Raw genomic sequence first — 23,424 nt, 5'->3', positions numbered from 1 at the left:
AACTTATGTTCGACGTGACGTGCGGCCAGCACCGAGTCTGGGGTTGATTGTCGAACTGCACTTGCTAGGATGCCGGGCCCTACCCCCTGATTCACCGTTCCATTCCGGCCAATCCTGAAGAAATAATGTGCTCTGCGCTGGTACGCAAGCAATGACGTTGTCTTCGTCCTATAAGAATTATGGTAAGTATATTCTGCACAGCCCTGTTCCCCTTACGAATCGTACAACGTGCTCGCTCTTCTTCATGTGCTGGTCAAGTTGACACCCGCTCGTGCACTCACAGAAGTATCCGAACTGTCAACGTTGGCTGTTCGTTCGGGCCAAAAAAAATTTGGCAAGGGGCGCGCGCGCGCGCTTAGGATCGACAAGCGGTAGGATCAATTTTTTAAAATTACTGTTTTCATTTTCATGTACTCCTGAATTGAATCAACACACTCGTAGCCTCGGGTGGTATTTAACGATGACCACGGTAGTACTTCGTCACGGCCCAAAGGTCCCCGCCGGTGTCCATTGCTTAGCAAGAGCCTAGTAAGTGAAAGACTTACTTTCTGATTTTGCGTGGCGGATTGTCACTGAAATACCGATGTATTTATTTGTCTCAACATCGACCATCTTTGATGAATACTCATGGTAGACGCTGCTTAACCAATCCCCCTAAACCTAACCCATTATAGAAAGATGGGGGGGAGTCTTGTTACTTTGAACGCCGGAGTTCACCGGTAGGCTGCTTGATTCTGGGGTGGGAGTTCCCACGTTTGGAGATAAGATATATAGATAAGGAGTATCAGTATGTGGCGCGCGTTTATTGAATTGGTTATTCGAGTTCTTCTGTAAAGGGAGCATATAAAGAAGCTCAATGTGGTGAGGGAAATATGAAATTGCAGCCGAAAGTAATGCCCCGCGTAGATGTTAGATAGGTGCTTTCTTCTTCTTCTCCTTTACTTACTGTAACTGGTAGTACTAGAGATAACTTTGCTTGTTGCTCCGGTAAGTCGACAAATAGGCGCAATACTGGGTCGGTCTTAGTAAGGCTAGCTGGTAGGTTGCCGGAGAGTTTGAAAATATGGGGCGGTGGTGGAGGCGGGCAAGTTGGCAGCAGCAGCGCTGTGGAGTTTCGTAGTACACTAGTACTAGTCAGGACTCGATCTAGGAACCCCGTAAGGATTATCGGTGCAAAGGGAAGGTACTTATCGTGTACAATGCATGTCCGCGTGTAATGGATCGATCGTGCTCACGTCCCCACGCGCGCGCTCTTGTTTTCTATATAGTCGTCAGCAGAAACAACTAGAAGGATGGATATATATGTATTGAAGAGAAGTGAAACCATTGATGAGTTGCATACTGGACACTGCAAGCATAGGAGGAAACAGAATGCCCCTTGTGATCAACTTGATGAATTCTTTTTTTTTGTCCGCGTGAGGTTGATCGAAACGTTCGCTCGCCATACTGGCATACATGCATGTAACAACGAGCCGATTGAATCAAAGGAACGTCCGTCGTTTGCAAAATTGCGGCATTCTGATGTTGATCCGAAGTCCGGGATCGATTGGGATAAGACAAAAGTTGTAATATATGAGGAAGCTGAGATCAGAACCATGTAGCATCAAATACACTACTACATAGTGCTGGTTGTTCGGAGTTTGAATCTTGGTTGGGGAGGATGTTTGGATAGATATTGCTATAACAAGGGTGTGGCGAAGGCCGGTTCGGGGCGAACCGAAATGAAACCAACACGGCTTCAGACTTCCCTTTTAGGGTGAAATCAGTTGTGGCTTTTTTTTTACTCTCCAACTTCCCACGGTTTAAGCGCTGAAAAAGTCGAGCAAAAGGAGTGGTCATCACATATTCGAGAGATGGACGTGCCGTCCAGTAACTCGTCATCTTCTTCTGTCCCTCCTACGACCACTCGTGGAATGGAAGCGGGAAACCCTCCATCGCCGCCACCACCACCCTCAAACGACATCGACGATATCGACGACACTTCTTCACGACCCATAAAACTCCACATCCCACGACACTACTACCTCCTCCCAACGACCACTTCCCTAACAGGTCTAACCCTAGGCTTCCTCCGCTCAGCTCGCAAAACGTCCTTCCAATACCTAGTCGAACATGCTCACAATCCACCCAGGACGGTTCAAGGGTGGTACTTTTATCACAAGCGGAAGAATTATAAAGTGATGTGGGAAGGGATGAAAGGAGGGATGAAGGAAAGTGGTAGGTTTGGGGTTGGAGGTGTTTGGTGGGTTTTGATGGAGGAAGGGATGGAGAGGGTTGGATTGGGGGAAGGGAAGGAGGTTGTGGGTGGGTTGGGGATGGGCGGATTGGCGGCTGTTGTTTGTAAGTCGTTATTACTATTACTATTATTGTTTTCCCCTCTTTTCCGGTTTACCGGAGGGATTAATAAGGGTGCCGGGGGGTTATATTATGATTTTGTAGACCGGCTTCCGAGGAGGGCGGCGATGCAAGTTTTGATGTTAGGCGGGTTGGGAGGGGGATTGATGAAGATGTTACGTTTGGCTCAGGGGAAGATTGGAGGACATGGTGATGATGATGATGCCGTCGGCTGATTCGGTGTTGGGGGGGTGCGAATTCAAGTCATGGGGGACCGTAGCTAATAAGTTTTGTGCGCACTCAGGCACAGTACAAGCGCGCTTACATAGAATGTGACCGCCTTATCAATCACAGATCTCGGTGATTACAAAGCGCACTATGTAGTAGAATGTTATCGTAATCGAATCCGGGTCTCTTCACCTCTCGGCTATCGTTATTTTTCTTGGCAGTTTGGCGAGAAGATGAGGACCAGTCATAAGATGAATATTTTAAGCGCCGGATCAGCAATGACACAAGCGTTATCGCTATATGGATATGAATTGATCTATCATGCACGCACGCGCGCGCGTAATATCGCGTACATGAGTGAGGCAGGGATCGGAGAACATTTGTTGTGCTTCCAAGTGGTGTGAGAATAATAATGGAGACCGTTCGCACGTTTGGAGCGTTCTTTTTTTCTTTATTTTTCTTCCGGAATATGTGGAGGTGACCCCGTTGCCATTAATAATAAACTCTTCCTTCTCGTACGACCCTTGCTACGTGCGACGACCTGCTCGCTTTTCGCTTTTCGCTTATACATATAGCCCCTTTGAGGTCGACGGGGAACCATCCCGAGAGAGAGAGAGAGAGTTCTATAAACAACAACCTTTCAGTGGCTCTCTCACACATCCGCGTGTTTTGAAGTGCAAAAGGGAGCATAATACATATCAACACCAAAAACAACTCACTTCTTGAGCACAATACGCTATTCTAGCTCCCCCCCCCTTTCCTTTCCCTCACAAGTACTAGAACTGTTTGCCACACTCACTCACTCCCTCTGCCACATTCCCAGGTGCTGATATCATCGAACGTGTTTGGAATTGTCCCCCATACACAGCTAAACTGTCTCGAGTTGGTGTGGCTACTAGTTCGGAGAGTTTGTGCCCATTTCAACTCGTTATCGCAACTCCGTCCCCCCCCCCCTTCCTCCCCTTCAAGTAATCGGAGATCATTCGGACATTCTTCTTAGAAGAGGAGAGGATGGACCATATCAGAACAGAAGCATCCGTAGTCGATCATGGTATGTGTTCCATTTTAACATATCTTGTTTGGTTTGGAGCTCCCCTCTTTTCTTCACTTTCGCTTTGCCCTCTCTCCCGTTTACCGCCCATCACAACAACAACAACTGCTACCGTCCTTCGCTTGTCGGTCGTCCTTCCCAAACCCCCCTCCTCACCCCCTTTCTTTTTTCCACTTTTCAACCATCATCATCATCCCCCTCGTCCAAGTGCCCTTACCTTTTTGGGGGGCACTCAGTAGGGTTAGAAAAACACGGCGGCTGATTTGCTACGACGTTTCATTGTGACAGGGACTCCCCCCCGTCGACATCATCATCCCATGATCCTCATCACCCTCATAGGCCTTCTCTAAGTAGTACAGCTAATTCGTAAGTGTGTGTGCTTTCTTTCTTTCCCTACTCTTTTTTTTTTTTTTTCCTTTCTCCCAAAATCTCCCTTTCGCTTCGACGGGTTCATATCCGAAAAAAACTGTTAAGCTCATCATTTCCCTCTTCATATGAACTGTTAAATTCGGAATCGAAACCACGAAAAAAAAAAACACTGGCTCGAAACTGGAAACGATCGTGTTTGTCGAATTCAATATTGCATGTTGCCATGTGGACGTGTCGGTCGCATCGTGCGTGGGGGTTGTTGTGTGGGGGTGTTTTTTGTTGCGCGTGTGTGTGTGTTCGTTGCGTGTGTGTGTGTGTGTATGTCCGTGTGTTATGTGTTGTTCGCGGGATGTCTGTTGTGCGTATGTCTCAATCGTCTCACCCCGCGGCTGAATTATTTCCACACTTTCCCCGATTTTCCGGCTTCCAACGCCCCCGCTCCTCGACCCCCCTACCCTACTACCCTCTCTGTCCATGTCTTACCCTACCTCACCTTGAAAAAAAAAACACCTTTCTTCAAACGCCTAAACACACACACACCAAAAAAAAAAAACATTTCAACTGGCTTAGCTTCTTCAAATCAAAAGCCATGCTGCGCCTTTGGCCTTCCACGCCTACCGGTCATTCAGATCATCATCTACTCACGCCAAAGGCTAATAACCAATCGGGAAGGTTGCAACACGAAGTGAGCCCTTTCGATGCATCGTTCCGATCCGTTAATATTACGTATTCCACCCCTCGTGCTCCTACTGCTGACTCTGCCTCCATCAATAATACCGCTCCTTCTACTCTCACCACCACCACCACCACCACCACCACTAGCAGCAGTAACGCTTTGCCTTCTTCCCCCACGTTAACAGATTTCAGTGTTACATCCTCCGGATCATCACCCTCATCCGGCTCATCCTCTTGTTCATCCGGATTCTCACATAATACGACAAGTACCGCCATCACGGCAGTGAGTGCTAAACCAGGAACGTTATCAATTCCTGGATCTGAAGGTGGCGGAACATCATCTCCATCGACTCCCACTGGTCCCACAACAACTGGGGCTGTGCCAACCATCGTTCGCCCGACATCACCCATAAGCGGCGCAATCGGGAGTGTTGGTGATTCTCCTTCTCCTTCTTCTTCTTCCTCCACTTTTACCAGTACGACGGGTCGGTCGACTCCTAGTTCCATCGGTACTACGACTTCGCTTGATACGATTGGATCGGGAGGTGTGACTGGAGAAGCATCGGCATCTGCATCGTCGTTATCATCATCATCATCATCATCGATACCGACTACACCGACTACACCTGGATCTACGAGAGGTGGCGTTTCGGCACAACTACATCATAAATTGTTGAATACGAATATTACCATGCCGATGTTGGCTCTGCCGAGCAGTGCTTTGATGAGAGGGAAGAATGGAGGTGGAGGTGTTGGTGGGAGTGGGAGTGGGAAGAGTTCGCCTATTAGTGGAACTCCCCCTTCAGCTGGGTTGGTGAGTGGGTTTGGATTGGGGGTAGGTGGTAGTGGTGGTAGTGGTGATGGTGGTAGCACGGGAGCCGTGGGTGGAGTCAGTGGGAAGTTGTTGAGTGGTGCACCTGCTGCTACCAAATTGACGACGAGTTCGGAAGCGGACGATTTCAGTTCAATGATGGTCAAGAAGAGGAATGATCAGTCGAATTTGCAGCAACAGGGTGGTCGATTGTCACCTCAGGCTGCTGGAGGTGCGACTTGTTAATTTCTTCTCTCCCGCCACGAGTATGACTAACTAAACTTTGTCACGACAACATCGTTCACAGCGATCACGACCAACTTGACGAACGACCAAACGTATACTCAACAGCAGCAGCAGCAGCAGCAGCAACAACAACAACAATCATCAACCTCGAGTGCGAACACAACCCCTAAAGGCCAACTCCACGTAAAACTGATTCAAGCACGAGGATTAACGGTTTCTTCCATTCACTCACGCCCTTACGTCGTTGTGCAATTCGAGCAATCCGAGTTCGTCTCGAGAGAACCGATCGAGAGTGAGAGTGAAAAGGAAGTGAAGGGGAAAGCGGGACCGTTATCGAGGACGAGTAGCGGTATAGGATTTGGACTGGGTGCGACTGGTAGTGGGGGAGCAGGTATGATCACTAAAGCGTTTGAAGCTGCTGCGAGGGCTAGGGCGGCGCTTGGGAGTAGTACGTCGAGTAAGGAAGGTGGGGATGGAATCGTGTGGTTTGGATCTGGATCTGGGTCTGGATCTGGATCTGGACATGGATCTGGACATGGGTCAGGGACGCCGACTGCAACTGGATCTGGAGCGAAGACGCCAAAGCCGTTGTTTGGAAGTATGTCACCGCATAATCCAGTTTGGAAGCATGAGGTTTCTTTGTGAGTCCACCTTTTCCGTTCCGTTAGCTCTTCGTTTTTTTTAACTCGTTCTCATTTCTCTCTTCTTGCTCCTTTGGCCACGCCCGTCCACTTTGGTCTCGTAACATTGACAACCCGCGAACTTGGGTGTGGGTGTTAGCGATGTGACGTCTGACCAGTCATTGATCACGCTGTCGATATACGATCGCGAAGTGGTTGGAGAACGGTTCATTGGAGAGGTCAAGGTAAAACCTGTGTTAGTGCACGATCATACGGTTGATCAATGGCGCAAGTGAGTTTTTGACTTTGATTCCGGATTCCGGTTGTCTTTTTTGTTTTGGTTTTTTTTTTTTTCATCTGGGTGGTGAATGGGGCCGCCTTTTTTCCCCCTTTATCGAGGAGATTCTCCCCACTCGCTTCCATTCATTTCTGAACCAACTTGGCCTTTTATATTTATTCGTCCTTTTTTGGTTACTTGCGCTGAACGAATACTGACGTCTTCGCCTCGGTTATTTCATATTCTCCACACGACTTGGGACTCACGCGGTCACCTCTTTTTTTTTTAACACTCGTTTGCGCAGGCTACACCCTCGAGAGCAGAATGAAATCGTCACTGGAGAGATCCGTCTCCAAATCACCTATGAGCAGTTCAAGGTATGTGATATTTTACACACGTTTCACTTTTCTTTCCTTGGCGTCTCTTTGCGCGGCTTGCCTTTTCTGAATCGCTCGGCTGACGATAACTCCTCTTACTCTACCTTCCATCTCCTTCCTGCGACGTTGTCTGTGGTTGTCTGTATAACGACATGTCGCCTCCTTGCACCACCGTTGGACGACCACCTTTTCGTCGTTATCATTCCACTCCGCCTTCACATCTCACATCCTCTTCCTCTTCCTCTTCCTCGTCATCGTCATCGTCATCATCGTCGTCATTGTCACCATTCGCTTCGTCGCAATCATCCTCGTCAACCACCACTCCATCGACACTTTCATTGCATCAACAACGTCAACAGAATAAGCGTGCTCTCACTCCTCGCGACTTTGAGTTTATGAAACTCATCGGTCGAGGAACGTTTGGAAGGGTGTACCAAGTTCGTAAAAAAGATACAAGACGGATCTACGCGATGAAAGTCCTCTCCAAAAAGGAGATCGTGGATAAGAAAGAGGTCGCGCATACCATCGGGGAGAGGAAGATCTTGCAGAGGTCCTTGGAATGCCCTTTCCTCGTTGGGTTGAAGTTCAGTTTCCAGACGGAAACGCATCTTTATCTTGTCACGGATTTCAAGAGTGGAGGAGAGCTGTTCTGGCATTTGCAGAGGGAGACCAAGTTCTCTGAAGAAAGAGCTCGGTTTTACATCGCTGAGCTTGTTCTGGCGCTTGAGCATCTGCACAAGTACGATATTGTCTACCGGTGAGTTTTTTTTTTTTTTCCTTGTTGGCTGGTTGGAGATTATACTGAGGGTGCGGTTGCCGTCATCGTCGGTAAAGGGATTTGAAACCGGAGAACATCCTCCTCGATGCAACGGGTCATGTAGCCCTATGCGATTTCGGTCTCTCCAAACCGGACTTACCGGCTGACCAACTCACGAACACGTTCTGCGGAACGACGGAATACCTAGCGCCCGAAGTCCTATTGGACGATCATGGGTATTCGAAACTGGTCGATTTTTGGTCGTTGGGCGTGTTGTTGTTCGAGATGTGTTGTGGGTGGAGTCCGTTTTATGCGGAGGATACGCAGCAGATGTATAAGAACATTTGTTTTGGGAAGATCAAATTCCCGAGGGGGGTCATTGGAGATGATGGGAAGCAGTTCGTCAAGGGGGTGAGTTGGATTGATTCCACTTTATTTGCGCTGTTTTTTTGTTTTTTGTTTTTTGTTTTGTTTTGTTTTGGAGTTTGGAGTTTGGGCGCTTCCGTTGGTCTGCTCTTTTTGTTTTGTGGTTGTTGCCAGTACCGCGGCGCCTGCTTTTGGTTGGGGGTCGCGTGGAGGCGGCGATGCGTTTGTGGAGTTCCGCTTTTTTTTTCCCTTATTTCAGTGCAGTGCACTTTTTCAATGGCGATATTAACGGATGGATCTTTACCTCTAGTTGCTCAATCGAAACCCCAAGCATCGCCTCGGAGCCAATAGGGATACGGCAGAACTGAAAGAACACCCGTTCTTCAAGTCCATTGACTGGGCTGCTCTTGCCGCTAAGAAAGTGACGCCACCGTTTAAACCCGTGGTGGAGTCGGACGAATCGACGGCGAACTTTGATCCCGAGTTTACGTCGGCTGATTTGAGAGAGTCGGGCATGGATATTTTCGATGATGACGATGAAGATGATTCATGGGACGTTATCGGGACCATGGGTGTCCATGGGACTGGGTTCCCCAAAGGCGTCACCGTCAATGTCTCGGGGCAGCTGAACGGTGTCAAGACGAATGGTGTTGGTGCAACGAACGCTACTGCTAATGCTGGCAACGTCCAACAGCAGTTACAACTTTTGCAACAGCAGCAGCAGCAGCAGCAGCAAGGACAACGACCTGCGGTAGGAATCAAGGCGGCAGAGAAGAGTCGTGTGCCGAATAATACGCCGTTGTCGAGTAGCGTTCAGGAGCATTTCAGAGGGTTTACGTACCAGGGGGAGTCGAATTTGGAGGTGGTCTTTGGGGACGGTGAGGGTGAAGGGGGTGGATCGGGGTCGGGGTCGGGGTCGGGGTCAGGTTCGGGAGAGGATGAGATCGATCTGGTTGACCTAAGAGGTGGGATCGGGGGGAGAAGCGGGGGGTTGGATGATGATTGGGAGGATGAGGAACCTGGTGGGCGGTACAGGAATCGGCAGCGTAGTTTCGAATGAGAGGTGTCATTTGTTGTTAAAAACTTCGCGCGCAGCCTTTTCCTTTTTAGACTGCCCTCCCTCCCCTCTCCCTCTCCCTCTCCCTCTCCCTTTCCCCGCTTTTCATTATTCAGTATTTGGACTCTCCCGCAATGTTTTATAGGCCGCGTAACCCCCCCTTGCTCCGCTCATCGCATTTGAACCACCAGCTCCGGATTCCTCTCATCTGCTTTTGCACACTCAAATACCCCCCAGACGTGCACTCTCGTCTCGCTCACCACTTCAAACTGCCCGTATTCTTACACGAACCCGTTGCATCTATTTTTCTCCTACAGCTTCGCACCATTGACGTGCTGACGGACTACGAAAAAAACAACAGTGTATTTCCCTTTTCTCTCTCCCTCTCTCTCTCTCTCGATATGTCTGTCTGCCCACTGCATGTGTATACACGTTTTCTTTTCTTTTCTTCTTCCATTTTGTTCTTCTCTATGTGTTTCTCCCCTCCGTTCCGCTTTTTTTTTTTTGTCGGTTCTTGCGATACCTACTTCATGATGTGGTTAATGATGCGTCACTCGATGAATTAAATTCCACTACTTTTCCTCATGCACCCTGTATCGCTCATCTCTGACTTTGTGCATAAAATTAAAAATTTACTCAAAAGTTATTTTGACCGAGAAAGTCAAGCGTTAGGCATCGTGCCGTTCGACTATAGCTTAATTCCCCCGTACTCATATCTACCTTTTTATCACCGACTTACTTCAACCCAATTAGATGTAGATCGTGCCTTCCACATTCCCCCGCGCGGCCCCGATCGATCGAGGGATGATTTAAAGGCACGAGTTCAAGTTTTTCGTGCATCTGAGTCCCTTCGTCACTTGGAGCTAGCGGCGATGTATGCATGCGGCGAAACATGGATGCGATATCACCGATCAGTGTCGAAGAAGAGGGGCCGCAACTGACTTGATTGTACGAGTTGCATGCATGCATGCATCTGGAAAATATGTCAACAAATAGAAGTTGAACCCCTGAGCAAATTTTTCAATATCTACGGAGCATTATATAGTTAGTCTTGGTCGATCGAGTCAGCAAATGGTTCACTCACGGCCATACGGTATGTGTTGATGTTTGTAAACAGCGAGTTCACATTCAGTACAAGTTCAGGCGCGCACATCTTTTCCTGCCTAGCAGCTACGACGTACGTAGATGGTCGTTGGAATGTTAGCAGCTAAAATGGCATCTTTTCGTGCATCAACGTAAGTGTGGTGCTTGGTCAGGACTACGTCAATCGGTATTATATAAGGAAGTGTGTATAATGGTCAAGAGTTCTATGAATGTCATTGCCGAAATGTGCGTACTACCATGGTGTTTAGATCGAATAGCCATTCGTAGGTAGGATCCTAGCCTCTACTAGGCAGTGCAAGAGGGTGGTAGCGCGAAAGGCACTAAGATTGACTCATTGTGTTTGAGGAATGATCCCATAGGGCAAACCCCGATACGGAGTTATGCCAGGGATTTATTTCTGTTTGTCCACATTTGCTTCCGACTCGCAGACAACACCTGACAACAAGCACCACCTCTTCCGCACTGATTGCACAAAATAGAGTACAACAACCTCCGCACTGATTCCCAAACTGCGGCCCAACCAGTCAACAACAAATAACAACAACGCTCAGATCTCAAGGGCCACAAAACTTTAAGCGCCAGCAGACAATATAGTATAGGCAAAGTATCATTTGGTTTTTAGGGGCCTCTTAATGGATGGGAGCATAATACCACCACCACCCCCTCCTCCTCCGCCGCCGCATCTCCTCCACCACCACCAACAGCAACCACAGCAACACCATCAGCCACCACAGCAGGTATTTGTGCCTGTTGCGAATAATGGACCTGCTGGGCCCTCTTCTGGGGCTGTCGGTAACAATGGACCAATGGTGGACAAGGTGATGCAGATTCCGCCACAGATGCAGCCCCCACCGTTGGTATCGCCACCGCCGATGGAAAGCTTCGATGACGGGGAAGCAGAATACGAGGGGCCGGTGAGTAGATGATTCATTCCCAACCTGTCGATTTTGGATTGACCGAGACGCGTGGTTCGACGGGAATAACGGACTGATGTTTGGTGTTTTGTCTTGTTTAGCACGATCACAATGCTGATCAAGGGCTCGCGGCGCTAAGGGACCCACCGGATGGACAGAAACCTTTTTATCCGTATTCGACGCTTATTAGGTAGACCTCATAGGAATGGGTTTGATGCGCTCGTTTGTCTTATCTGATGATATCTTAATAGATATGCTATAAAGGGATCACCGGAAAGCCGTCTACTGCTCGAAGACATTTATGCTGCAATTGGTAGGCGTTCGATTATGACTCGCGCGTGTAACTGGGTGTTGAGTAGCTCACCCTCCTGTTGGTTTCATTAGAAAAACGATTCCCTTACTTTACCACTGCTCCTGCAGGCTGGAAAGTACGTCAAGACCTCCTTCCTTGCTCGTTTCATATATTTTTAGCCACATTATGTAGAACTCGGTCCGACACAACCTCTCCCTCAATCCTTGCTTTGAGAAAGTCGCTCGTCCCCTTACGGATCGTGGGAAGGGTGCATACTGGACCGTCAACGACAGGGTAGATCCTAAATCGAGTTCACACCGCGATCGAAAAAAGAAACGTCGAAGAGGCTCAGAGGGATCTACGGGTGATTCAGCCGGAAGGAGTGGCCAGCAGTTGCATATTCCCGGTGCGCCCCCTGGCGCTATCCCGGGTAGTCCGGGGATGGTACCCGCAGGTATGGTGCCAGGTGCTGGAGTGGCGGGGCCGTCAGGTACGAATGGGATGCCCCTACCCGGGCAACCGATTATGTTACCGCCGGGGGCGGAAGTTCCGAAGGATGGCGCGATGCCGTTTATGGCGCCGTTGTTTGACGCTGAAGGGAACCGAATCGCATTCGCTGCTTGGCCAGGGTGAGTTTGAGGAGCGCTGTTCTTTGACATTCACTTAATCCCAACGTGGGGTCTCCCTCCCTTCCTCCTGACTAATTTTCGAAACCAGGTTCGGGCAAGGTGGATTCCCCATGATGGCGGCTGGCGGAAATATGAAATATGTCCTAGATCCTAACGAGGATGAGTTGACGCCCGAATTTGACGAAGATGGACAGCCGATATGGCGGACAATATGGCTAAATGAGTTGGTCAAACTTCGGCGAGCAACGTACGAGCAGGACTCGACAACTGCCAATCCGGAGTGGTATCGCGCCATGGTATGTCATCAGCTCACAGAAGATACCATCGTGCTATTGATATAGATAATTCGCTGCTCTTTTCGCAAAGGTGGAACGCGTTCGTGCTGCCTTTCTTCAACCAGAGGGATACATGGAAGAAGGTGAAGAGCAAGATGAGCATTCCCGAGAGGAGCAGGTTGCTCCTCAATGACGTACCAGCTCAAGCACGTTTGTTTTGGTCAAGCTCTCTCGTAGTCATCTTGTATTTTAATCGGAGCCACTTGGTGTCATTCTTCCTGCCAGGGCGAGTGGCTGTAATGTGTATCCAGTATGTATGTATCGACCTATTCTTTGATAGTGGGGCTTCATCGCTTGGAATACAATCCTAACTGATGCTGCCGCGCAGGATTCTTCGCGAGGACTCTCCCATTGAGACCAGACACCATCGCTTACAATAACCGGCAGGAGTCTTATTTGCTTCGGATTTGTTCTGCCAATTACCATAGGCTACCCCTCCCCCAAAGCCAGAGATGCTAGTACTCGTCATGAGTCCGTCATAGCTCAGCAGGGATACCAACTGTAACGACAACTGTAAGACATGAGGAGAAATTGATAATTAATAAATGATAACACTAGACAATGAGCGGTTGTCAAGGGGCGAGAATGTATGCTGGCAATCACGGCAAGGTCATGGCCCGTGCGTCCTCGGTCATCCAACACCACAGTCCCCATTTCCGGTGCACGAGTACTCTAAAACGCGATTTCTGAATTTCGAAGTTTGTTGAAAATGGCGATGACCGTTTTGAGCGTATTTTACCACAGTTGGTGGCTCACATCGATCCTTATGGGTTGCACAAGTCCGTTATGCAGGTCCACGTATCGAAGTAGTTGCATTTCCCGTTCGCGTTCTGGCAAGGTTTGAGCACATAAGGGACCGGCTTCCCATTAGCGATTTGCTGGGTACACTGGCCAAATCTTCCATCCGAGCTGGTCCACTCATGACCATCCAACGTAATGGTAGAGCCGCAAGGGCTCGCGATCACTGTGGTCGAGTTGGTGTTATTCTTCTGCTGCTGATAGAACAAGGAATTCGGGTTCGATGTATCCTGGCAAGTGTCTGTTGGGCAAATACTGGTCAAGCAGGACCAAAATTCATTTTGGGCTTCGGCTCACTTTGGTTCTCGGGAAAAATACCCGTAAAGAATACAGTATTATTTGCAGTTTGCCAATCATCACCTATGTAGCAAGCGACCAAGCCACTGTGGAAAGTTGCTGCAACGATCGGAATTAGAACGATTGGGACAAAAGCATTCAAGTTCCAGAATCGCATTGTGACTTTGGGTGAAATGCTGCTATTATACTGGCGGGTGATATACGTGGCGTGAGTAGGTACGTAACATGAACCAAGGAGTACTTACCTCAGCCTTGAGCGTATAGAGCTGAGGAGAGAAGGGAGAAGAACCCATCCCTCAGAGATTATATAGTAGGATACTCCAGTAACCCATCAACATTTGATAAGTGAAGAATAATCTTCCCTGCAAAACGGCAACAGTACTCTTTGCGTGTCCAAGGCGTCGTACTCATTGCTGAAATCTGAGAAATTTCAATTCGAGGGAGTTGCATTTGGGTTGAAATATTATTTCCTACATCAATGTGGCAGACCTACGCAACTTACATCACAGTCAATATTCGTGCCTGTCAACCATATAAGCGAATATATAGGGTGTGTGAGGATAACTCCTTCCAAGGGGAAATAGCATACGAAAAAATCTGGTGTAGTCATGTAGTAGAATTGACAATATAACAATCTACACTGACCATGCCCAGTCAATATTCCAGTGCCTTCCCATCGTATCAACTATGTAGGTTGGAGATAGCCGTGTCTTATTCTTAATATCTACGTCCATTATTGTCCAAAGTATTGGTACATAGCAGTGTTCTTGTATGGGTCTTGGTCTTCCATAGATGAGTTGTATGGCGTAGAGAGGCAGGTAAATCAGGGAAGTACCAAGGGAAGCGAAGACAATGGAGGGAAAAGTTAGGGTGGTGAGGGGGGTGACTTATGGTGTTTGGATCCCGGAGAGGTCAGTTGGATGGTCGTTCCCAGAACTTTTTCATGCTGCGGAAAATTCATCTTCTAAATCTAAAACTCTGCCACTCTCAGCGCCATTATAGTCAGTCCCTAGCCGTGAGCAACCCAACACGATGCACAGGCACACAAGGAAAAGGAAGTCATCAGTGCACTATGAAGGATCGTTGTGAGAAAGCAAGAGACGGTGTAAAGGAGTTGCACATGATCTTAGCTTCTGTCGAATTAGTTACATAGTTCTTAAATGAGGTGCTGGGGATGATTTCGCATATCAATTGGAATGCCGTCCACGCCTCAATTCCGCGTGGCTCATTCTGAAAATAAGAGGTCGATATTTGAGACTGGCGAAAAGCACTACGCATTCTGCAGATGGTCTAACGACCATCACTGACCGAAATTAATGATATCGTGGCTTGATTTCTGATGGGGTGAGCTTGGGAAACCGGTAATTGGAAACAATCAGCGATCGAAAAATGGCAAACGCGTCGCCATTCCAAAATACCGAGTCGAACCACTTCCATGTATGGGATTCCGAAGTGTTTGAGATAACGGAATCATTATAGCGCGTAGAATTGTGGGCAAGAGGTGGAATTAAAAGGTCTGAAGAGACCAGCACCCCAACAAGGAATTGAACTCTGAAAGTGGTAGATCCCAAGTCCATGTGATACTGGAGATTGAAGAGGGATGAGGGTCAGTGACCAGCAAGAGAAAGAGTAACCGAGTTGAATTGGACTCACATCGATACTGGATGGTGAGGGTTAGGTATAATATTCCAAGCTTACCAAGCTACTGTGCGCCCGGAAATAGACTTCAAACATAACTTAGGCGGCAACTACCAAATTTAGCGCCAGGCTGAAAGTGCTTGGAGTCTCCGGACAGATGGAGCCGGCACTTGGCGTAGAAACGGAGAATGTGCTTGTCAGTCTTCCTTGTGGATGTGAGCTCCTCCGGAGTTGAGTCATCGAGGTCATGGAGCTAACAGGTATGCCATCTAAGAGCGCGGGTCGTGACGGACGACCGTTCTCGCTCTCTGATTAGCTCAAGCCTCGCTCTTTACCTTAACGCCGAGTTTTTACGGTTCCGAGATGGATCGAAGGATCGACTTTCGTGAGTGTTGGAGAGTCTCTTAGAATGTCTTTCGGACTTGTGGATGCTAAGTACATCGCCAATATATCGCGGTCTTCGACAACGGGAATCGGCTGTTGATGTCCAAAATTTGGATTGACGTCCCCGGTACGTTTTGACATCGAAGGCTCCCTCAAGCGTCGGTCATTGGATATTCCGATGTACATATACAATGTAGTACGCCATGACATTCAAAAAGATCACTGTCAAGGTCTCACATTTGATCACGTCGTCATGGGCGAGGATTCAATCAAGGAACTGAAGCAGTCCAAAGTTCCCTATAAGGGCGAGCCCAAAAAGTGCACAGCCAAAGGGCTTCCTTGCTTTGTCTATTCCAATAGAGGCTGTAACCTGGATAAAGAAAGCAGTCCCCCACTCGCGTATGCTCTCTGTTTTGATCCCCGATTACGGCGAAGCAACATGCTAGGGAACGCACTTGGCGTCGGTGATGACACTCGGCTATGCAGATGTATTCAAACAAGAGGTACGCGAGATTCTCCCGATTAACCATGCGACGCAATCATATCGCAATCGACTGACTCATTTCATAACGCAGGTACAACCCGAACCTTCATATCAAGCTTAAGCTCTCGCTTCCGGAATCACACGTTGCAACTGATCTCCCTCCGCTTCTAAAGGCGACAGCAAAGGAATAGGCTCAATGAGGCACGCAAGGATGAGCGAACATCACGGCGATGACCAAGGGCACAAGCCCCAACCACTGTATTGAAGCGTTATATATACATTTGTTTCAAAACCAGGGAAACCCCATGTTGTCGCGCTAATGTCACGACATCCTAACCGCTCCAAGGTGTCCGTACTCCAGGCCAGGAACTGTCCCAAGAATCAGCTCCCAGATCCACCCAACAGAATCCGCAATCCTCGCACCATCGCGCCACTTGAGAGACGGATTGCAATGGTTACAGTGTACGAAGAGTGCCTCGATGGGTCCATGGGTCCTGAAATCGTACAGACACTTAAATGAAGCCCATGTCGTATCCAATGTTTATATTAGAGCATCGGATCATGAGAATGGGCTGCAACAGAGGATGGCCCGCATTGGGCGCCAGACCATGAGAGCCTCGACCTGTGTTACAAGAAGGTTGATTATTTTGACATGAGGGACATATCTTGTCTTGCTTTTGAATTTAGTTTCCGTCCTCACCATTCTGATGATGACAAATGCATAGAAGACGCCATCAGAGAGTCTCGAACCGGATACTGGACGAGCGCATTGTTTTGACAACATGCTATTTAACTCCGCTTCAGATCTTTTACTTCCGTATGAAACAGACACCGCTCAGAGATATGCCTGTATTCCAACAGGTGAGTGGTGCGATGTATCGATTATAACTAATGCCCTTGGTTTTTCGTTGGGTCTTTCTTTCTTTTCCTCAGTTCACACAGAAGCAGTGCTCGACCTCCTGCATTTGTGGACAGAACGATTGGATATCGGTCGATCTATATGCACCACCCAACTATGCATGGTTACACTCAACATGATCCATTCAAATTGTGGGTCTTGGTTTTCAATCGATCATACCATTGTTTTCCTGTGCGCGATGCGATGGCTTAGGATGCGTCCGGCCCCCATTCACGGGCGCATTGAATGTGTCGGAAGGAATCATAACGTGTAACTGATTGAGAACGACATTCGTGGGACATCAAACCAAATGGGGAGTGACAAGTCCAGGTTAGGTAAGCCGGAGGTCCCTTTCTTTCACCGCGAGGTTCTGGTGGTGGACAGTCAGTATTACATGGGTCACGATGTCGCTTGGGAGGTAACGTATGAACGTTGTTTTTGACATGTTACGCTTATTCAAAGCTCAACCCTTTCTCCGCTCCCTGTTGTTACATTGTTCGTGCGACACCGTGCAGTGGGTCTCAGGAACGTTTTTGGTCGGGGAGCGTCATATAATGCAGCTGGAGGGTAGCAGTTTGCCTGCAACGGTACACCACCATGTTGCACTCAGACTCTGTCGCAAATGGTGGCTATAGCTACCTCGGTTAATGGATGCTGCTGAAGACGATGACCAACAAAGTACCGCGATGCACTAGAAGTGGCAATGTGCGAGCTCGGCCAGCTGCAGGGCCAAAGTTTCAACCTCTCATCATGGACACGCTTGTTTATACAATGAGAGGCGAGCAGAGTTACCAAACTGGAACCTAGAGAACTCGCATCGAGAATACCTCATAGCAGGGAGAGACAGTGAGCATGGCTGGCATCTTCAGGGAAGAAGATATAAAATGCAGATTCATTCAAGTAGACTGCAAGTAGATCCATGATCACAAGTAGCTGGGCCGGTGTAGTAAATTCCGCCAGCTTTAATCAATGATGAACGTCGTTGAGCACGACGGGATGCACTAGGCAGGGTGCTAGGGACTCACGAGAACCGTATAGTGAAATACCATGTGTTGGAATATCAACAGCTGGTTGGGGAGTTAAAAGACTTTCTTCATTGTGTAATCCCCTTCACATCATTGCGGCTGACAATGCTTAGATCCAATTAGTTTCAGAGTTGTGTATTTTCACCGATACCACGCTCTTAATGCTTTTGTCTTGATTGTCCTTCATCGCCGGTTATCACAGGTAATCGCTTTAAGCGATATTGGCGCCAGTCGTATAAGATACGCTAAGCGCCGTAATTTTTCCCTCCCTCACTGAGGTGATAGAATTTCCCTTAATTTTTTCATGTAACTCAATATTGTAAATGTTGTAGTCTGCGCGTTTAGTTCTCCATATTGAATCTGCGCGTTTAATTATTACCATGTTCACGCAGGTGGGAGCACTCGAAACCATTTCCTCTGGGGAGTCTCCACTTACATGTGGTCGGATATTGTGCTATGACCATGTGACTCAATTGAAAACTGTTCGAAGTCCCTTGAGCTCGACTCCCCCTCTCGCATATAAATCATGCTCACCCCAACTGAGAAATTCCAACGTAATTTCGTTGCAATGCTCCATCCAATATCTCCTCAGTTCTCCGCTCTTCACCAAGTACGAGTACGGAGAGAGAATCCGTCCCTTCCACCTTCAACTCATGCATGTCTTCGTTGCGGCACGCTTCTAACACCTACCCATGGAACCTTTCGCTCACGACGCGTGAAATCAAAAGTGCTCAAATCACGATCTAGGAAACCTCCTCAACCTGACATTCAAACGGCCATGGTTCAGACTTGCGAAGCGTGTCTCTGGACCACTCGATTACGAAGTGGACGCGCTAAAGGAACGTCCCCTTCATTTCCATCAGTGTATAGAATGTCGAAGGGTCGTACAGCGGTTGTATCGCGGCTCGTTGGCGCTGTACCTGCTGGGGAGTCTGCACAAGTTGAAGAAGCTCAATCAGTCACAGCGCAGAGTCACGAGAAACCATCTCATTCACGAGTCACGCCAGTTCATCATCCGCAGAGCGTGCAGAGCATCGAAAAGAGAAAGCCCAATAAAAACGATGAGTACCTGCAGCGTATGTTAGCCCACGAACAAATCAAGGGTACGGCAAATCGAAGCCGTGTCCACCCACAAACGACCAATCGCTTGGACCGCGACGCTCGTCTCAAGCAACAAAAAGATCGTGAACAAAACATGTCTGGTCTTGCGATGTTTTTGAAGCAGCTATAATTTCTACAAGATATTTTATCGTGGCACTCTACTCCGACTCCGTACGTTTTCATCAACACTATCGAGCCTGGCAGAGATATCATTCTTCCCAAGATTTTGGGCAGTATTCGTCTTCCACAAGCTCATCGGTTTGTCCAGAATCTTTTGCTCGAGCCTTGCAATAGCCCAGTTGATTTCCTCCACGGTAAACCCGCTCCAATAAGAGGCAATGTCGACTACTAGCTGGTACTCAGGTGGGAAAGTCCCCGTGATGTCGAGCCTAGAATATATTGGGTGATTCATCCTGGGCTCACGGGATTCGGGTCCAGTCGGGGCTGGGTGGGGCGGAGGGGGCGGAGTGGGAGGGAAGCGGTTTGAAGGTAGCTGGGTGTCCTCCGAAGGACCGGCCGACGATTCGACTTCAGAAGCATCTTCATGCGATTTGTCTGGACGTGGGTTCGGGCCGAAGCGATGGAATAACTCCAACGGGTTCATGTCTCCAGAAAATGGAATTGTTGAACAAAGGACATAATGGGAATCCCCTTGCCCACATCACGTACCTGGCTCCTTTGTACCTCCATATTTGACAGGTGGAACGAAGGCCTCTTCTGCGTAGGTGAATAAGGCGTCAATTTGTGGATCGCTCAAATGGATCGCAGGGCTGGAGGATCGAAGGTGGTCACTGAGGCATCTTCAAACCGCAGAGTGAATCCACCCACAGAGTAGATGAGGGCGTCAGCAGCTCTTCAAGTGTATCACACCGAGCATCGTGGTGTTTACGCAGGTTCTCCAACCATTCCTGCTTCTTCGGCATGAGAAACTTAGGGTCATTTGGATCCACCCTCAAACTCCAGTACGATCACCTGCAGCAATGCTATTACTTCGGTGAATTGACGTACCTCAATTCATGGCTTTCATCCAGGGCATACACTAGTTTGATTACGATGATGACGGCGCTAATCAAGGATACTTCTGGTGGATTTCTGTCCATATGCTTTTCCGAGTCAAACAGTGTAGCATCAAGAGACTGTGTTATGTCCGGGTGAAGGGTGAGAGGAATGTCAAGGACTGATGCAAGCCTTTTTGAGAGTGTATAAAGATATGCTGCCCCGACGGAGATTCAAGCTATTCCCTAGTATTAGCACAGCAAGTGGTCAGACTCACGAGTTCCAAGGAGAGCGCGAACAGCCCGCCAAAGCACGGGTGCTGCATTTAGTTCGGGTATTGCGATCCCGTACTGGAATTTCGCAAGTTTGCCTAGACGCTTAACGTGTGCGAACAGGCGTTCAGGTGAGGGAGGCGGCTGGAAAACAGTTAGGCAGCGCTTCAACGTACAACACTATCATTAGCCATACAGGAGTCAGTAAGTGCTTCTCAGCCCAAGTCATGTGTGTCGTCATGGCCGAGGGCAGAAGATTGATAGCGAAAAAATACGGGATTTTGTTGCACTCGATGAGTCTGGAACATGTTAGCGTTTTTCACAATGATGGCAGAGGATCGGATCAGATTCTCGCCTAATGAAGTCCATATGTATCACTGGGAGGCGCATCTCCCAGCTTGCCAGGACGAGTATAGCGATATTAGCCAATGGTGTCGCCCACTCGTATTTCCAGCGTTTGCCCTTTCGAGCTTCCGCCTTGACTTGGCTTTTCGTCTGTTCTGGTTCATCCTCAGTGCTGTCATCAGCTGATTCAGCCTTACGAAGAAGATCATCATAATCCACGGGTTCATTATCGACCGGTCTCTCATCATCGCCACGGCTGGAGGTATCTCCGCTCGTTTCGTTATGCTCCGCTGGTGGGTTTGGATCATTTCCTTCCGCTCCATTTTCCGAAGGAAGCCGTGATTCTCGCACCTCCATTTCTTTCGCGAACGCCACTGGTTCGGGTGGCGGGGGATTAGGAAGAGACATGAGATATAGGGCCCAAAAATCTCTACAAATTATCTGTGACAGGTTCTAGTGGATCAAAAGTACTTGGACTAAATTGATAACGCACTTCAAATTCAGGGGGCAGCTCCCATTCCTTCACAAGGGCCGTTATTTGATGACGCAACACAAGTTGAGACACCTGGAAGTGAAAATACTGCCTCCTATTCCTGCTATAGACTGGGGCAAAAACCCTATGCGTCAAACACTGAAGGTGCAACTTCAATGAAACAAACCTTTGGGATCGGCGGCGTGCGTGTCTGCTTTCACGTTGAGAGTCTGATCTCTGCCGAACTGACTCCTAAAGCGCTTCGTAGGCACAGATCCCTCGGTGTCCTGCCCTTCAGCGATGAAATCCTACGCGCATGTGCTGCTGCAGCGGAGGTCAAGTCGAGAGTCAACTTCGAGAACTCACCTTCAGTATATGTCCTTCGCTGCACATCAAGACCCCGTGCTCCTTGCGCCAGCTTCGAGTGAGGCAGACAGGGCATTTTTTCATACGTGGCATATTGGTGTTTTGCAGTGAAAATTAGGATACAGACACCCCAGGCGATTTGTCCAGGAGGTCACTGAGGAAGAGAGGTTCAGGGGTCTTTCCGTTTCAAGAGGTACAGAGTAACAGGCTGCCACTATCTCAATGCCTGTTCCCGCGTGTCGCAGCTTGCAACAGAAAGCCACTGCACTTTGTGGCTCCTTGGAGCAGTTGCTGCGGCTGTGCCCGGATGGCGCACCGGATTATTTCAATTTATGCAACGATGGATTGGAGCGGGGTGAGATACACAATCATTGAAGGAATGCATGCAGAGGCATAGATCGTATATGTGCGACTGCTGTCGCATAAGATGAAGCACATGAAGAACGGGGAAGGGCGGAAAATCATGGAGACTTCACTCTTCATCCTCCTCTTCGATCTCATCATCATCATCTGCCTCAGCTTCGCCCTCACCCCGCAAGGCCTTAATTTTCTCCTGTATGCGAGCCTTGCGCTGCTCGTTCGTGAGACGGGGAACCTTATATTTCTTCGATTCAGCCTTCCAGTCCGTGGTCTTCTCAGTAGGCTTGAAGGTGGGATCCTCCCGAATGGCAGCATATGCGTTCGTATATAGCTCTTCGATATCTTCTGAACCAATGCCATCAGCAAGATAGGAAGCGAACTGCCTCTTGAAACTATAGCACTCGTTAGAGTCGCGGGGGAAAGAATAGAGAACATCCAAGCATACCGCTCATCATCTTCCTCTTCTAAGCTTTCCATGTACTCTGCAACATGGCCACCATAAATGTACTTTTTCAGGACTTCAACGTCCAGCTCTTTGCTCTCAATGTCGTAGCCAGGGAAACGCTTCTCGTTGTGGGGGATGTGAATACCGCCATCGCTAGCACCTTTCATGGCCGCAAAGACACGGTGCCCAGTGCTCGTACGGCGAAGCCCTACATCAAGGTACGCCTTGAACGGCCGCGGGCCCTCCTTGTCATCCTCAGGGCGCTCGACCAACTTAATCTCTCCGTCGGGCTCAGTGACACCCTCATACTTGTCTGCCAAACCAAGTTTTGTGAGAGCACGACGTGCAACGAGGAGGCCAGTAGCGTAGGCAGCGGTCCAGTTAGTGAGACCATGGCTGATGCCATATCGAGGCAGCTCCTTTGAGGTAGCTGCTGCAAAAACGAAATCACCCTGAATACGGGCATAGATTATCTGGCAAATAACCTGCTTGTTAGTGAAGCGAACGACCAGACGGTATTTAGGCGAGTTGCTGTTCGGATTCAAGGTGAGCTTGAGATAACGAGAATAATCGTTGCTAAAGATTGTCCATACTATTTGTTTTTTGCTTGGTTAACTAAGCGTTTGCGGGCGTAGTCTATTTAATCTCTGTTAGATCTCATCCTAAGAGTCGTAAGAGCTGATCGAGTTAGACGTACAGTCCGTCTTCCCCTCTCTTCTTCGACGATACTTCACTTGAAAACGCGAGAAGTACGCATTGGTCTTGATGGTCTTGACGAAGGGCTACAAACCGCCTTGGTAAGAAAGTGACTTCAGCCGGTTTAGCGATTGTTTTCCTACCATCTGTGAAATGAGGTCAGCAATACATCCAAAGGTCACGAATTGCATCCATGATGTTCTGTCACACTTTCTGGTCGAGACTCGACAGCAGAATAGCTACAGATACTAGGATGGCTGTAAGGTGTGTTTAGGATGCTTACTTCGTTGAAAATTGACGAGGATTTCGACCTTGAGAGCTTGCTCAAGAGTGTGGCTATACTGCCGTGTATTCAATAACGGCTTAATCCATACATGGAAATCAGTAAGCGCCGTAGCCTGGATG

General features: G+C 48.6%; 9 protein-coding genes across 9 annotated transcripts; 5 read left to right on the top strand and 4 right to left on the bottom strand.

Moving 5' to 3' along the window:
- Nucleotides 1–1,853: 1,853 nt before the first annotated feature.
- EI90DRAFT_3034327 (uncharacterized protein) lies at nucleotides 1,854–2,757 on the top strand (the record flags this gene model as incomplete). The annotated part of the gene is made up of 2 exons (XM_039058534.1): nucleotides 1,854–2,550; nucleotides 2,669–2,757. A coding segment is annotated over one exon (697 nt), but the record flags the coding sequence as incomplete, so codon positions are not given.
- A 1,800-nt stretch (nucleotides 2,758–4,557) lies between these two features.
- EI90DRAFT_3012092 (uncharacterized protein) lies at nucleotides 4,558–5,164 on the bottom strand (the record flags this gene model as incomplete). Its single annotated transcript, XM_039056538.1, has 2 exons — nucleotides 4,558–4,596; nucleotides 4,628–5,164. 2 exons carry the CDS (start codon nucleotides 5,162–5,164, stop codon nucleotides 4,558–4,560), a joined length of 576 nt encoding a protein of 191 aa, XP_038922480.1.
- A 688-nt stretch (nucleotides 5,165–5,852) lies between these two features.
- Nucleotides 5,853–9,171, top strand: EI90DRAFT_2905954 (kinase-like domain-containing protein; the record flags this gene model as incomplete). Its single annotated transcript, XM_039054227.1, has 7 exons — nucleotides 5,853–6,355; nucleotides 6,495–6,626; nucleotides 6,916–6,988; nucleotides 7,348–7,745; nucleotides 7,823–8,156; nucleotides 8,422–8,724; nucleotides 8,806–9,171. Coding segments are annotated over 7 exons (2,109 nt in total), but the record flags the coding sequence as incomplete, so codon positions are not given.
- A 1,803-nt stretch (nucleotides 9,172–10,974) lies between these two features.
- On the top strand, nucleotides 10,975–12,786 carry EI90DRAFT_2989351 (uncharacterized protein). The gene is made up of 7 exons (XM_039056066.1): nucleotides 10,975–11,186; nucleotides 11,288–11,376; nucleotides 11,438–11,499; nucleotides 11,571–11,614; nucleotides 11,671–12,107; nucleotides 12,196–12,403; nucleotides 12,474–12,786. The coding sequence occupies exons 1-7, from the start codon at nucleotides 11,079–11,081 to the stop codon at nucleotides 12,573–12,575; spliced, it is 1,050 nt and encodes a 349-aa protein (XP_038922478.1). The 5' UTR covers nucleotides 10,975–11,078; the 3' UTR covers nucleotides 12,576–12,786.
- EI90DRAFT_3034307 (uncharacterized protein) lies at nucleotides 12,775–14,226 on the bottom strand. Its single transcript, XM_039058533.1, has 5 exons — nucleotides 14,183–14,226; nucleotides 14,040–14,134; nucleotides 13,783–13,957; nucleotides 13,538–13,724; nucleotides 12,775–13,481 (listed from the first exon to the last, which is right to left on the bottom strand). Exons 3-5 carry the CDS (start codon nucleotides 13,828–13,830, stop codon nucleotides 13,207–13,209), a joined length of 510 nt encoding a protein of 169 aa, XP_038922477.1. The 5' UTR covers nucleotides 13,831–13,957; nucleotides 14,040–14,134; nucleotides 14,183–14,226; the 3' UTR covers nucleotides 12,775–13,206.
- Nucleotides 14,227–15,266: 1,040 nt separating this feature from the next.
- On the top strand, nucleotides 15,267–16,563 carry EI90DRAFT_3285637 (uncharacterized protein; the record flags this gene model as incomplete). The annotated part of the gene is made up of 5 exons (XM_039066974.1): nucleotides 15,267–15,390; nucleotides 15,450–15,560; nucleotides 15,612–15,686; nucleotides 15,757–16,062; nucleotides 16,340–16,563. The coding sequence occupies exons 2-5, from the start codon at nucleotides 15,539–15,541 to the stop codon at nucleotides 16,561–16,563; spliced, it is 627 nt and encodes a 208-aa protein (XP_038922476.1). The 5' UTR covers nucleotides 15,267–15,390; nucleotides 15,450–15,538.
- Nucleotides 16,564–18,441: 1,878 nt separating this feature from the next.
- Nucleotides 18,442–19,252, top strand: EI90DRAFT_3034294 (uncharacterized protein). Its single transcript, XM_039058532.1, has one exon. It carries the CDS (start codon nucleotides 18,493–18,495, stop codon nucleotides 19,195–19,197), a length of 705 nt encoding a protein of 234 aa, XP_038922475.1. The 5' UTR covers nucleotides 18,442–18,492; the 3' UTR covers nucleotides 19,198–19,252.
- On the bottom strand, nucleotides 19,246–21,223 carry EI90DRAFT_3034286 (uncharacterized protein; the record flags this gene model as incomplete). The annotated part of the gene is made up of 8 exons (XM_039058531.1): nucleotides 21,174–21,223; nucleotides 20,691–21,121; nucleotides 20,532–20,634; nucleotides 20,341–20,479; nucleotides 20,076–20,280; nucleotides 19,896–20,024; nucleotides 19,737–19,837; nucleotides 19,246–19,673 (listed from the first exon to the last, which is right to left on the bottom strand). Coding segments are annotated over exons 2-8 (1,503 nt in total), but the record flags the coding sequence as incomplete, so codon positions are not given.
- Nucleotides 21,224–21,834: 611 nt separating this feature from the next.
- EI90DRAFT_2965930 (uncharacterized protein) lies at nucleotides 21,835–23,366 on the bottom strand. Its single transcript, XM_039055548.1, has 5 exons — nucleotides 23,163–23,366; nucleotides 23,021–23,105; nucleotides 22,917–22,959; nucleotides 22,324–22,854; nucleotides 21,835–22,270 (listed from the first exon to the last, which is right to left on the bottom strand). The coding sequence occupies exons 1-5, from the start codon at nucleotides 23,208–23,210 to the stop codon at nucleotides 21,991–21,993; spliced, it is 987 nt and encodes a 328-aa protein (XP_038922473.1). The 5' UTR covers nucleotides 23,211–23,366; the 3' UTR covers nucleotides 21,835–21,990.
- Nucleotides 23,367–23,424: the final 58 nt, after the last annotated feature.

Source organism: Cantharellus anzutake (assembly GCF_015039405.1).
Source record: "Cantharellus anzutake strain C23 chromosome Unknown EI90scaffold_4, whole genome shotgun sequence".
NCBI classification, from domain to species: Eukaryota; Fungi; Basidiomycota; class Agaricomycetes; order Cantharellales; family Hydnaceae; genus Cantharellus; species Cantharellus anzutake.
This window is presented reverse-complemented; position numbering and strand designations above follow the sequence as displayed.

What these genes read in the sequence shown, in the direction of transcription:
- EI90DRAFT_3034307 (XM_039058533.1), bottom strand. Translation starts at nt 13,830, where the DNA reads ATGGGTTCTTCTCCCTTCTCTCCTCAGCTCTATACGCTCAAGGCTGAG. An exon ending in TCTATACGCTCAAGGCTGAG is followed by an intron (nt 13,725 to 13,782) that starts GTAAGTACTCCT and finishes ATCACCCGCCAG; the next exon opens with TATAATAGCAGCATTTCACC. An exon ending in TATTTTTCCCGAGAACCAAA is followed by an intron (nt 13,482 to 13,537) that starts GTGAGCCGAAGC and finishes TTTGCCCAACAG; the next exon opens with ACACTTGCCAGGATACATCG.
- EI90DRAFT_2965930 (XM_039055548.1), bottom strand. Translation starts at nt 23,210, where the DNA reads ATGCAATTCGTGACCTTTGGATGTATTGCTGACCTCATTTCACAGATG. An exon ending in AAGAGAGGGGAAGACGGACT is followed by an intron (nt 22,960 to 23,020) that starts GTACGTCTAACT and finishes GAGATTAAATAG; the next exon opens with ACTACGCCCGCAAACGCTTA. An exon ending in AACCAAGCAAAAAACAAATA is followed by an intron (nt 22,855 to 22,916) that starts GTATGGACAATC and finishes GAATCCGAACAG; the next exon opens with CAACTCGCCTAAATACCGTC.
- EI90DRAFT_2989351 (XM_039056066.1), top strand. Translation starts at nt 11,079, where the DNA reads ATGGTGGACAAGGTGATGCAGATTCCGCCACAGATGCAGCCCCCACCG. An exon ending in GCATTCGCTGCTTGGCCAGG is followed by an intron (nt 12,108 to 12,195) that starts GTGAGTTTGAGG and finishes TTTCGAAACCAG; the next exon opens with GTTCGGGCAAGGTGGATTCC. An exon ending in CGGAGTGGTATCGCGCCATG is followed by an intron (nt 12,404 to 12,473) that starts GTATGTCATCAG and finishes CTTTTCGCAAAG; the next exon opens with GTGGAACGCGTTCGTGCTGC.
- EI90DRAFT_3034294 (XM_039058532.1), top strand. Translation starts at nt 18,493, where the DNA reads ATGCTCACCCCAACTGAGAAATTCCAACGTAATTTCGTTGCAATGCTC.